The sequence below is a fragment of the Oreochromis niloticus genome, linkage group LG8, assembly GCF_001858045.2.
Source record: "Oreochromis niloticus isolate F11D_XX linkage group LG8, O_niloticus_UMD_NMBU, whole genome shotgun sequence".
Taxonomy (NCBI): Eukaryota; Metazoa; Chordata; class Actinopteri; order Cichliformes; family Cichlidae; genus Oreochromis; species Oreochromis niloticus.
In genome coordinates, this window is record NC_031973.2 from 16,765,495 (window position 1) to 16,778,117 (window position 12,623).

Sequence of the window (12,623 nt, forward strand, 5' to 3'; positions counted from 1 at the left end):
TCACAAATAACACTGGTTTCTGAGTTTTACAGCTGGGGTGGACGAGGCTGTATGGGTCTTTGGTTGATTAACAAGATGAAAATAAAGGGGAAACCTAAAATTCTTCAGTAAACATTTAAGGAGAAGACTTTAGAGTGGCTTTAGTTTAAGGAAACAGAGTTTAAGAAACATGTCAAAGTGTTTGCAGCCCGTCTCAGGTGACCTTACCTGTGTAGTAATTGTGCGCAGAACATCCAAACAGCTGATCTGGTCTCCAGGAAACAGAGGCAGATTCAAGTGGGTCAGTTTTATGGTGTTTGGTTTGGGAATCCTCAAAGGATCCTGGAGACCATCACAGAAGTCTGCCAGCTCACTGAGGAACACATTAGAGACTATTAAAGTCCATTAGAGACTATTAAGCTATTACAGTGGAGTCCATTATAGTGCAGAAACATTTTTGATTAGTGTTAAGGTTAGAAACCTTCACCGAGCTCAGTCTCACCTGTACAGTATGACCTGCGAGCCACTGGGGACAAATTTCCTCCAGGTTTCATAAAACATCTGGAGGTGATCATCACTCAGCATCTCAGCGTCCTCGGGGCTCGCTGTGTTGAAGAGCTCCAGGATGACAACGATGAACAGTTGAATCACCAGCAGGCAGAAGAGGAGGATGTAGGAGCTGAAGAAAACAATCCCGACCGTCGGGTTGGCGCAATTACCAGGGTCAGGTAATCGCAGGTCGCAGTCTGGAGATATGTTCATTATGGGACTCAATAGGCCGGCCCACCCCGAGGACGTGGTGATCATAGTCATGCTGATGATGCTGTTTCCAAATGTCTTGAAGTTAAACATGTCATCGATCATCATCTCATTCTTCACGTAGGCAAAGTTAAACATCCCGATGATGGAGAATGTGTACACAATGAGGAAGAAGAGCAGGCCGATGTTGAAAAGGGCAGGAAGTGACATCACAAAGCCCATAATCAGCATCCAGATCCTTCTGGCAAACCGAATGTGATGGAATGCTCCACATAAGGCAAACAAACGACCCAATCGCATAACAGAAAAGAGAGAGGGACTGCAGAAATATTTTTCCAAGATATCAGCTAAGAAGAGACCTGCAACAAGCAACAACAACAACAACAACTATTTGTATAGCACATTTAAGACCGAAGGTATACCAAAGTGCTTCACAAAAAGGTTAAAACATAACAGATACAAGACCATAATAGAGTACAAATAAGCTAACAATTGAGAAACTCTGGTTAAACAAAAAATACAGATAAAATAAGAAATAAAACATCAGAGCGTAATTTAGAAGATAAAATCACTGCGTATTCATAAATATAAGGTGGGGGTATATATACAGTGGTAAATCAATAGAAGATAAATAACATCTGGATAAAATATAGGGAATGTGCACTAACTAACCGAAAACGCTCGGTCAAACAGGTAAGTTTTTAACTGTGATTTAAATGAATGGATGGAATCAGAGGCATGAATAGCAGCAGGAAGATTGTTCCAGAGGCTAGGGCCTGCCAGGGCAAAAACACGGTCACCTCTGGTCTTTAGCCGGGATCTAGGCTGCACTAAAGAGTAATTGTCCTGATGATCTTAGGGCTCTCCTGGGGATATACGGATTAAGGAGTTCAGTGAGGTAGCACGGCGCAGTATTGTTTATGATTTTAAAGGTGAGCAACAGAATTTTGAACTCAATGTGGTATTTGACAGGGAGCCAATGCAGGTCAGCAAGGACTGGGGTAACAGAGGCAAACCTTCTGGTTCCAGTCAAAAGGGGTGGCGCAGCATTCTGGACAAGCTGCAATCTATGAAGAAGGGCGGAGCGGAGACCAAAGTAAAGGGAATTACAGTAGTCTAATCTAGAGGTCACAAATGCATGGATAAGTTTCTCAAGGTCCTATGTAGTGCTTGGCCTTGAAGATTTGATGTAGATGGTAAAAACTAGATTTAACTACCGAGGACACTTGTTTGTCAAACTTAAAGGAGCTGTCAAAGAGGACAACTAAGTTGTTTACAGTGCCAGAAAGAAAGGTGCCAAGGGGTACAAGAGTATCAGCAAATTGGCCCCATGAAATATGGTTGTCGAACAGCACGATTTCTGTTTTCTTCTTGTTCAATATAAGAGAGTTATCAGAGAGCCAATCTTTGGCCTCTCTCAAACACTCGAGCAGACAGTTGTACTGATGACGAAATGTCATCAGAGAGCCGAAAGTAAATTTGAATATCATCAGCATGAAAGTGATAGGAGATATTATACTTCTCTAAGACAGAGCCTAGAGGCAGCATGTACAATGAAAACAACATAGGGCCCAACACAGATCCCTGGGGCACACCACAGTAGAGGGGAGCAACAGAGGAAGAGCAGCCACCCATGGCGATGGAGTAAGACCTGTCCGACAGATACAATCTAAACCAGTTAAGGGCATTACCCCTTATACCTAATGTATGCTCAAGCCTCGATAGGAGGATATTATGGTCCACCATATCAAAGGCAGAAGTCAAGACCAATAAAACTAAGAATGTAGAGCACTCTGAGTCGGCAAATAAAAGAAGGCCATTAAGGACTCTCGGCAGCGCTGTTTTGGTGCTATGGCGTGGTTTAAACCAGACTGGAATTTATCACTGATATTATTTGCATCCAAGGAGGCCTGCATCTGCGAGAGGACTATCTTCTCCAATGCTTTAGACAAGAATGGAAGTTTGGAAATAACACAGACACGTCACACTCTTTCTTCTGCTTTTGATGCCATAAGTGGAGGTTTTCCACACAGGCTAGGTTTGGATTTGTAGGGTTTTCCCCTTAATAATAAACACATTCATTTAGAAACTCCAGTTTGCGTTTACATGTGTTATCTTTGTCAAATATTTTCATTTGTTTGATCTGAAACATGTAAGTGTGACAAACATCGGGAAATCAGGAAGAGGGCAAAGACTTAAAGTACATTTTAAACTGCAGAAACGATGACACGGACTGACTTTAGAGTAAAAACAGGGAACATTGTACTTCCTGTTACAGCCCTCAGACGTTTGCAGTAACTAACCAAACTGAGATCAGACAAGAAAAGAATATTGTTTCTGTGTGTAGGACTCACCTATAATGGACAAAGTGAGAACCACAAAGTCCACAATGTGCAAGCCATTTCTGAAGTAATGCTGTCTGAGTGCAATGATCTTCAGGATAAACTCAACAAGGAAGATGGCCACAAGGATGAGATAGATCCAGTACAGGACATGTGACTTCTCCACACTCTGATCATCAGTCTCCACCATCAGAACCACCATGTTGAAGAAGATCACCACCACCATGAAGATCTCAAAGTACAGACCAGTGACTAGGTCAAACAGCCAAGCCAGACAGCAATTCTGGAGACAAAGACGTAAGCTTTAAACACTCAGGCAGTCAGTCGGTTTGCTAACACTGCAAATAGTTTTCAGTAAAAACCCTCTTACAGGAGAAAGTTTGTGATTCAATGTTATCTTAATCACTGCTGAAACAGAATTTGTTTCTTCACCTCCACAGTAGGAGGCAACAGGCTAATATCTGAAGGCTGGTGTAAGAGTCTGATTGACAACTGATGACTCTCTCTAATGCACAAAATGAGACTTGTCCTTACAGTCATTAATCTGACAGCTCTAACATCCATTACCTTTATTACTGCAACGCCTCCATACGTGCCTTCATGTGGTACATATGAACATACATCAATAAGTATTTGGACTCTGATGCGTATTTTAGTGTCTGCACACCGTGAGTTTTAAATCAAACAGCTCAGGGTTTGTAAAAATATTGCATTAACTGTTGTTTCATGCAGTCCCCCGTTTTCAGAGGCTCAAAAGTGAAACAGTAAAGCCCATTCCCTCATTATTCAATGAAAATTTAATTCAATTCAATTCAATTCAGTTTCATTTATATAGCGTCAAATCACAACAACAGTCGCCTCAAGGCGCTTTATATTGTATAGTAGATTGTACAATAATAGATACAGAGAAAAACCCAACAATCATATGACCACCTATGAGCAAGCATTTTGGCAACAGTGGGAAGGAAAAACTCCCTTTTAACAGGAAGAAACCTCCGGCAGAACCAGGCTCAGGGAGGGGCGGGGCCATCTGCTGCGACCGGTTGGGGTGAGAAATTTAGGCAGGGTAAATTTAGTAAATTTAAGAAGTTACAAAACCTGGAACTGATTCAAGGTGTTGTATTTGGGATCAGAGCATCTAACTGAGTCAAGGGGATTCTTGAGGAGGTTGGTGAAACCCTTTGAAAGTCTACGATCAATACAGAGAGTTTACAACAAGGTGCAAACTACTGGTTACACTCAAGAAGTGCTAGAATAGATTTTACCACAAAACATCTAAAGGAGCGTGCACAGGTCTGAAAAACATCTCTGGGCCGATGGAAGCGAGATGAACTTGTACCTGAATGACGGGAAGATTTCATTTCATTCTTTTAGCACAAGTTCACTATGACGGTCTCCTCAGGGTAAGACCTACAATATGACTCCAACAATCAGGTGTATCCTGATGACCAAGCAATTAAAAAAATGGGAAGAAAAAACTCCAGCTGGTGACCTGAAGTATGCCACACTTAGACCTACTGAATCACTTCACATGTGGACAGAGGTTTAGAAATAGGGGGGTCAGAGGGACATTAGAGCCCCTGGTCCAGGTCGTGTTTGACTGAGGAAGAATAAAGTAGTCAAGGTAAGCCAATCACACGACCACTTCAAGATGCCAAAGCAACAAGGTGCTATATACCAGTTTTTAAATTGTGTTGATAGACCACGTAAAACCAGAGTCACGATAAATAATATGTAACCTGGTCTCAAATATCTATTTAAGACCCTACAGGTTAAAAGGATATAAATGTTGTTGTGTAAAGACTTTATTGTAAATATTTCATATGTGTTTAAAAGACAAAAAAAGAGTTCAAATGGTTAAAAACGTGTTTAAAATCACAATAAATAGAAGTCAATCATAATTTAAGTGTTCATGGAGTTATAAGTTACAAGAAAACCAAAGGGTTGTTATCTAATGTGAAACAAGGAAAACTTTGTATTTGCTGCAATTTCTTTTACAAGTTCATTTTGGGTTGTCAATCTTGTATTTTCTTTTATCCCATTGGTTGATGTAAACCTATTGTCCAATCAGACGTAAGGAAGGCGGGATCTAAGCGAGGTGGAAGGAAAAAACACTAACTAAGCTAGTGAGAGTCGGCAGCAGCACGCTACCGGAGGAGGTTGTGTACCAGAGCTAACAGGAGAAAAGTAAAATAATAGCCGTGGATGCAGAGTCTACGTGCCTGTTATGGACTGTTTTACCCTGTGATGAGTGAGTACTGAATATGGAGTTAGCATTGAGCTTAAACGGAAAGTATAAGTACTTAAAATGTATGATGCTAATCGCGAGTTAGCATGTTAGCATTTTAGCGCCTGTAATAGCTATGTATGCCGAGTATGTAAGCTACAGATTACTCTATGGAACTAAATAGTAATTTCTAATGCACAGTGGACCGAGAGGAATTCTCTGGACCCTTCTGCTGTGGATAGGATTTCCGTGTGTTTGTCCCAGTGTACTCAGCAGCCCGGGTATACCGCTAATTCCGAACACGTTGCCGAGTGGAGGCCGCATGGTCACCAACCGAGCCTGCCCCTCAGCTTGCCCTTGCACTTAGCCCAAAGGATTCGTGAGTAGACCTGAGCACGTGCGTTTTGTTTTCTGCTTGTTTATCAAGTGAAGCGGCCATTTGTGTGTTTTCTGGTCCAACGAGCCCGAGCAACGATCAGGCCTGCAACGGTTTCAGTGAATGAGTTCACAAAGGTTACAAAATTGAACTGAACTTAAAGGGGAATATTTTGGATAAATGTGTTGTTTCTGAGACATTGACTGTGAATTGTGAAGAGGGAAAAAAAACCTTCAATTGAATTGTAAGGAAACACTTCAATACTTGGAATATTGTATTTTTTTATTTATTTTATTCATATTTTATTTTGACTAAATCTTACAATTTGAATTTAAAATTTTGTGTGTGTCATAATTATTATTTACAGAGTTTATAAGTGATAAGGGTTACTAAAAGGTAAAAAAGAGGTTTAACATGTTAGATAAATTCATTATTCTTGGTGAAGATTAAACAGAACTCATTATTTTCACTAAGTGGAGGCACCGCCAACATTAAGATTTCTAAGTAAAAAGGTTAAAACTGGTTAGTTATTGTTTCTCCTGTTTACCAATAAGATTAAGTAACGTACCCAGGGCCCCGCTCATAGTACTATCACCACCTTAACCGAGGGTTAATTCTGAGCTACTTGAGTTGGGTGCTACAAATATATACGCGTTTTTCCTCAATAGTTTCATCACGTTTACTGTCTAAGGACAGCGCTAGCAAGCACTCTCTGCTTATGACCAAAAAATTAAAAACAAAAACAAAAAACAGCCCTTTCGTGTTGGTGGTAAAATGTACCATGTCGAACAATCAAAAATGATATGGCAACATGACATTTGGTTGTTTAGGAAGAGGGGGGAAGTTTTAGGAGTGATGGAGAGAGAGAGAGAGAGAGACAGCAGAAAAGAGAGAGAGCGAGTTTTGAGATGTGAGAAATTTGTGACGTTTAGCGTGTTTGGAGTGTGTAGTTAATGTGTTGTCTTGTGTAGTTAGGGTGTAGTGTTATGGATAGTTTTGTGTTGTGTGTCAGAACAATGAGGCGACTGCTGTCTCCAGGTAAAGAAGAGAGGAGTGATACACCTGCTGCTGTCAGACCTGCAGGTATCAGGCTGTGATGTTCTCCTTTATAGTGGACAGAAATTATTTTTTGCAGTGGCACAAATAATTTGTGTGGCATCTTATTTAATGCAGAACACCTGATTGTTATATAAATAATTTGAAATGGTTGTAAAAAAAAAAAACAAGGGCGTATATATTGTTTAACATGACTCTGGTTTTACGTGGCCTATCAACACATTTAAAAACTGTTTCCGTGCAGACCTCTCCACGTTTTCAGAAGCCCATTAGCTTATGTGACAGTGTGTGTGAGAGCCCTTGGACAACCAGCCAATCCTCTGCCACCTCTCCTGGACCATACTGCCTCTCCGACTGTGTTATTTCTGCATTCTTAATCTGCAAATGAACCTGAGACACATTTTCTCTGTGTCTCATCAGTGGGTCCATAGCTGGTCCTTAATACCAGATGTCTCTCTCTCGTCCTGCATCAGGTCTTTGCTCAATTTTTTCCTGTTTCTTGAGGACATTACTTTCACACACTGTTCTTCTGTTGTAGATTTGTTTTGTTAGGCCTCGCACAACTTCTTCTGTCCAGTTTCCTGTCAAAGTTACCAGATGCCCGTCACAAAAACACATAATTTGTTCCCATTTCTTTGGCATTTTTCACAAATTCAACAAAAGAGCTTAAAGATACATCTTCAAACTGGTTATTTGCTGAGTTGTGCAACATGAGTTCATCCCTTGAGTTAGGAACCTCTTTTATGCCTGAATGGGTCAGAGTTGGGTAATCTTCTGAAAGTGGTCGGGTGCAAGGACTGGGCTGAAAATGAAAATCAGCCAGCAGTTGACAAAGACTGAAGAACTATGTCTGAACTGACCTGAGGTCGTGGAACGGTGTTGTTGAGTTTTTCAGAGAATCGTTTCTTTATGGTCCTCAAATATTTCTGCTGCTGGTCCGTCACGAAAACATGTTTCCCTCCGAAGTAAAGACGAGAGACAAGAGCAAAGTTAACTGACAGAAACCAGAAGAACGAATTCAGCCAACACTGTGGAGCTTCTACAGACTGATACCACAGTACCCAACTGTGTGTGTGTGTGTGTGTGTGTGTGTGTGTGTGTGTGTGTGTGTGTGATACCTATCTTGTGTCTCTGCTGGTGGATCGTATCAATGATGACTCTAATGAAGAGGTTCAATGTAAAGAAGCAGCCGATGATAATGAAACAGATGAAGTACAGGTACATGTACATATTGATCTCATAGCGTGGCTGGTCTTCCACCTACACACACACACACACACACACACACACACACACACACACACACACACACACACACACACACACACACACACTCACTCACTCACTAGTAATATACCAGTAATAACAGAAATAGTAATAGTACTGATCCAGCGTGTATGCTGACTTGTCTGGAGTCCACAGCTGCATACATGATGTCCATCCAGCCGGAAGATGTCCCCTGGCCCACAATCAACACAGAACTTCATTAGAAAAACACTGAATTCAAGCTGTATTACTAAATGATGATGATTTTAGTTAGCTTGGTTATGTTTTTTTCCACACAGTATTTTTGATGGTTTTATGCGTTCTAACTAACGAGTTAGACTTTGAGTGTTCACACTAACCATGATCAACAGTGACAGGAAACTCATCCCCACATTGTCAAAATTAAATGTCCACGTCTTCCAGTTGACCTCAGAGAAATTCAGATCCATCAGTGAAAAGCATTCACTCTTGTTTTTCACCACGTAAAAGGAGAAAAGCTCCTCTGACGTATCGTTGTAACAGTAAGAAAACTTTCCTGCAAACAGATTCACTCCTATCATGCTGAAGAAAAGCCAGATGACCAGAATCACCAGCAGCACGCTGAACATGGAGGGCAGCATCACGGCAAGCACCTTCAGCACCACCTGCACACAGACAGAGAGACAAACAGGTCTCTGCTGTGAATCAGCTCACATCCAGTTAATAAGCTGCCTACACGTTGGCTCTCCATCCAATAGGACTTTAGTTCTGCCAGGGAAGTTCACGATTAGCTACTGAAAGACCTGAAAACCTGTAAACAAAAACTAAGCAAATGATATACAATGTAAACAATCATACAGCTTGGGGTGTAAATTGTGTGACATGCAACTCGTTTTATACTAGGGTTACAAGGCATTCATAAGTCCTGGTAAGACCAGTTGCCTCTCACACCTCTGTCATTAGGACAGCTACACCCTGGTAAACCCAGTCTTGTGATTGGCTGAGCAAACGGAGCACAGCCGTCAGTCAGTCTGTGGAGTAACCTCCTTAAGTATGGAAAAACTTTCCTATGAACATCAAAGGACAGTGTGTTCTTTTTGTGCAATCATACACATTTGGAAGGCTGAATAATGGGTTGGCGATTAAAACTCACAAATGCAGACCTGAGCACATTACTGAGACAAAAGTGATAAAGTCCTTCTGCTTACACCAGTGATTAAAATACCTGGGCCATGTCTGCAGCATGGACAACCGAGACATAAGAAAACAAAGATTGTTTGATGAACGCTCCCCGAGTTGGGTGAGATTGAAGAAACTGTTAGGGATAGATGTCCTGCAAATAAGGAGAATGATGATGGATAGGACAAACTTTCAGTGTCTATGGGAAATAACAGACACACCCTAAGGAGTCAAATCTCAAAAAAAGGGAACACAATGATGGATAGAACACCAGAAAATCACACAAACCCTCCAAATCATTTAACAAGTAAAGAATTTTATAAATATTTGATCTTCTTTCTGTAGCAGAAGAGTACACCTACATCCTGCTCGGCAATGTCTGTATCGTTATGAGTGCCTGCCTCACCCTCATGCCCTTGAAGCGAGACGGGACCCTCAGAGTCCTCAGAGCTCTCAGAGGCTGGCTGGTGTATCCAAGCATGTTGCCCATCAGGGAGAACAGAGTCACCTGGAAGACAGCACACCGGTGAAAACGTGATCCACTTGTCTCTAATAGTCGGCTACAAGCCACAGGCCTTCGAGATGGCAGTTGTTAAACATTACTTAAAACCAATCCCTTGACCCAGCTGTCTTAGCTAATTATAGGCCAATCCCCAGCCTTCATGTTATCGCAAAGATTCTTGAAAGAGTAGTTGTCAAACAGCTAACAGATCATCTGCAGAGGAATGGCTTATTGGAAGAGTTTCAGTCAGGTTTCAACAGTAGAAAATCAGGTCTTTACTATATCTTTTGTATAATGAATCTGTAATGATCTTTTAATGGTTTCTGATCCAGGGGACTGTTCTGTAATCATTCTGTTTGGTGTTAGTGCAGCCTTTCATACCATTTACCATAACATTCTGCCTTATAGGCTTCAGGTTTAGGCTGGTGTATGTGGCTCTACCTTAGACTGGTTTTCTTCTTACTTATCTGATAGGACCGTCTCTGTTAGAACAAACCATTGCCTCTGTTGGAGTGATTCTGATAAAAGTTGTCATTGTTGTGTTTAAAACTGTAAACCCTTGACTTGAACTGCATGTTCAGATATTTTTCCTCCCCTACATCTAGCATGGTGGGGGATGCTATTAGCTATAGTGTTTAACTGCAGGCACACTTGCATGTAAGATTCTGGTTTCCTTATTTAGTAATGAATGTTTACTTACTGCAATTTATGGGCTCACTTGTGCTTGTATATGGTGGACCGTTGAAGGAGTTGAGCCATATCGGATTCTTCTCTGGCTTCGATTTGCATGTAAAACCTTCATCATATTGCTGTTCATTTCATTTAAGTAACATTTCTAAGTTAATTTTAGACTATTGTAATAACCTGTTTACCAGCTTGGACAAATCATCTATTTCATGCCTCCCAGCTGTAAAAATGCTGCAGCAAGACTATGGACACGTTCTAGAAAGTAAGCTCACATTCCTCCTGTTTTATATTCTTTACACTGGCTTCCTGCAGATTTTAGCATTCATTTCAAAATTCTTCTTTTAACATACGAAGCACTAAAAGGCCAGGCACCGGATTATTTATCTCAGCTTCTTACCAAAATACACTCCTGTTGGCTGTCTTCATTCATAGACTCTGGATTTTGTGGCTGTTCCCCGTAAATGACTAAAGACGAGGGGGCACAGAGGCTTTCAGTCTGTGGCACCAAGGCTGTGGAACAGTCTACCACCACAACTACACTTAGGGGCTCTTTTAAAACGCAGTTAAAATCTTTGTTTAAAAAAGCTTCAGAATTTTTATTGAATGATTATATGTTAATTTATTTATTTATTTTAAAACTACCTGTTTATTTTATTTTGTTTTATCAAATCTTTTTATTGACTATTTTAGCACTTAATGTTCAGATTTATTTTACCCTTTTGTGTACAGCGACTCTGTGAAAAGTGCTTAATAAATAAATAAACTTTGCTTACTACTCATAGAGTTCACAGCACAGACACAGCCTTAGTGAAGGTTACAAATGATCTTCTTATGGCCTCTGACAGTGGACTCATCTCTGTGCTTGTCCTGCTAGACCTCAGTGCAGTGTTCGATACTGTTGACCATAATATTCTATTAGCACGATTAGAACATGCTGTAGGTATTACAGGTACTGCGCTGCAGTGGTTTGTATCATATCTATCTAATAGACTCCAATTTGTTTATGTAAATGGAGAGTCTTGTTCACATGCTGAGGTTAATTATGGAGTTCCACAGGGTTCAGTGCTAGGACCAATTCTGTTTACATTATACATGCTTCCCTTAGGCAGTATCATTAGAAGACATAGCATAAATTTTCACTGCTATGCAGATGACACCCAGCTCTATCTATCCATGAAGCCAGATAACACACACCAATTAGTTAAACTGCAGGAATGTCTTAAAGACATAAAGACCTGGATGGCCGCTAACTTTCTGCTTCTTAATTCAGATCAAACTGAGGTTATTGTACTCGGCCCTGAAAATCTTAGAAATATGGTATCTAACCAGATTCTTACTCTGGATGGCATTACCTTGGCCTCCAGTAACACTGTGAGGAACCTTGGAGTTATTTTTGACCAGGATATGCACATATTAAATATGTAGGACTGCTTTCTTCCATTTCCGCAACATCTCTAAAATTAGAAATATCCTGTCTCAGAGTGACGCTGAAAAACTAGTTCATGCATTTATTACTTCCAGGCTGGACTACTGTAATTCATTATTATCAGGATGTCCTAAAAACTCCCTGAAAAGCCTTCAGTTAATCCAAAATTCTGCAGCAAGAGTCCTGACAGGGACTAGAAAGAGAGAGCAGATTTCTCCTGTATTGGCTTCCCTTCATTGGCTCCCTGTTAAATCCAGAATTCAAAATCCTGCTCCTCACATACAAGGTCTTAAATCATCAGACCCCGCCTCAGATGGCCCCGCCCCTCCCTGAGCCTGGTTCTGCTTGAGGTTTCTTCCTGTTAAAAGAGAGTTTTTCCTTCCCACTGTTGCCAAAGTGCTTGCTCATAGGGGGTCATATTATTGTTGGTTTTTCTCTGTTTTCTTAACATTACTGTAGGGTCTTGACCTTACAGTGTAAAGCAGCTTGAGGCAACTGTTGTTGTGATTTGCTGCTATATAAATAACATTGAATTGACTGTGAAGGTTCTCAGTCATCCAGGTCATCGTAGTCTAAGGAGCTTGAGTCATGTCCCGTGGAGTTGGCTCTTCTATGTGTCCTTCACAAGCGCATGGCACAACATAGAAGAGCCACCTCCACGGGACAAGACTCAGCAGTTCATCTGCATCTAAAGGACAAAGGTCACTCTTTCGAGGGTGCCAACGTTCACATTTTGGACAGAGAGGACAGATGGTTTGAAAGAGGAGTGAAAGAAGCCATTTACGTCCACTGTGAGCGACCATATTTGAACAGAGGTGGTGGTTTACGACACCAACTGTCTGCCA

General features: G+C 41.0%; 1 protein-coding gene across 6 annotated transcripts in view; it reads right to left on the reverse strand.

Annotated features, from left to right (window-relative positions):
• Window positions 1-12,623, reverse strand: part of LOC100704400 (sodium channel protein type 4 subunit alpha B) — a 40,805-nt gene continuing 28,182 nt past the window's right edge. For 2 of the 6 annotated variants that reach the window (XM_025909835.1, XM_025909832.1), the window contains 8 exons: window positions 9,570-9,671; window positions 8,365-8,649; window positions 8,145-8,198; window positions 7,862-7,999; window positions 7,600-7,704; window positions 3,093-3,363; window positions 482-1,097; window positions 2-352 (listed from right to left, as the gene is read on the reverse strand). In XM_025909835.1, coding sequence (XP_025765620.1) covers window positions 130-352; window positions 482-1,097; window positions 3,093-3,363; window positions 7,600-7,704; window positions 7,862-7,999; window positions 8,145-8,198; window positions 8,365-8,649; window positions 9,570-9,671 — 1,794 coding nt within the window. In that variant the 3' untranslated portion in view covers window positions 2-129. Of the gene's footprint in view, window positions 353-481; window positions 1,098-3,092; window positions 3,364-6,920; window positions 7,321-7,599; window positions 7,705-7,857; window positions 8,000-8,144; window positions 8,199-8,364; window positions 8,650-9,569; window positions 9,672-12,623 lie in introns of those variants that run through there. The other 4 variants (XM_025909833.1, XM_025909834.1, XM_019362636.2 and 1 more) reach the window with 4 other exon arrangements.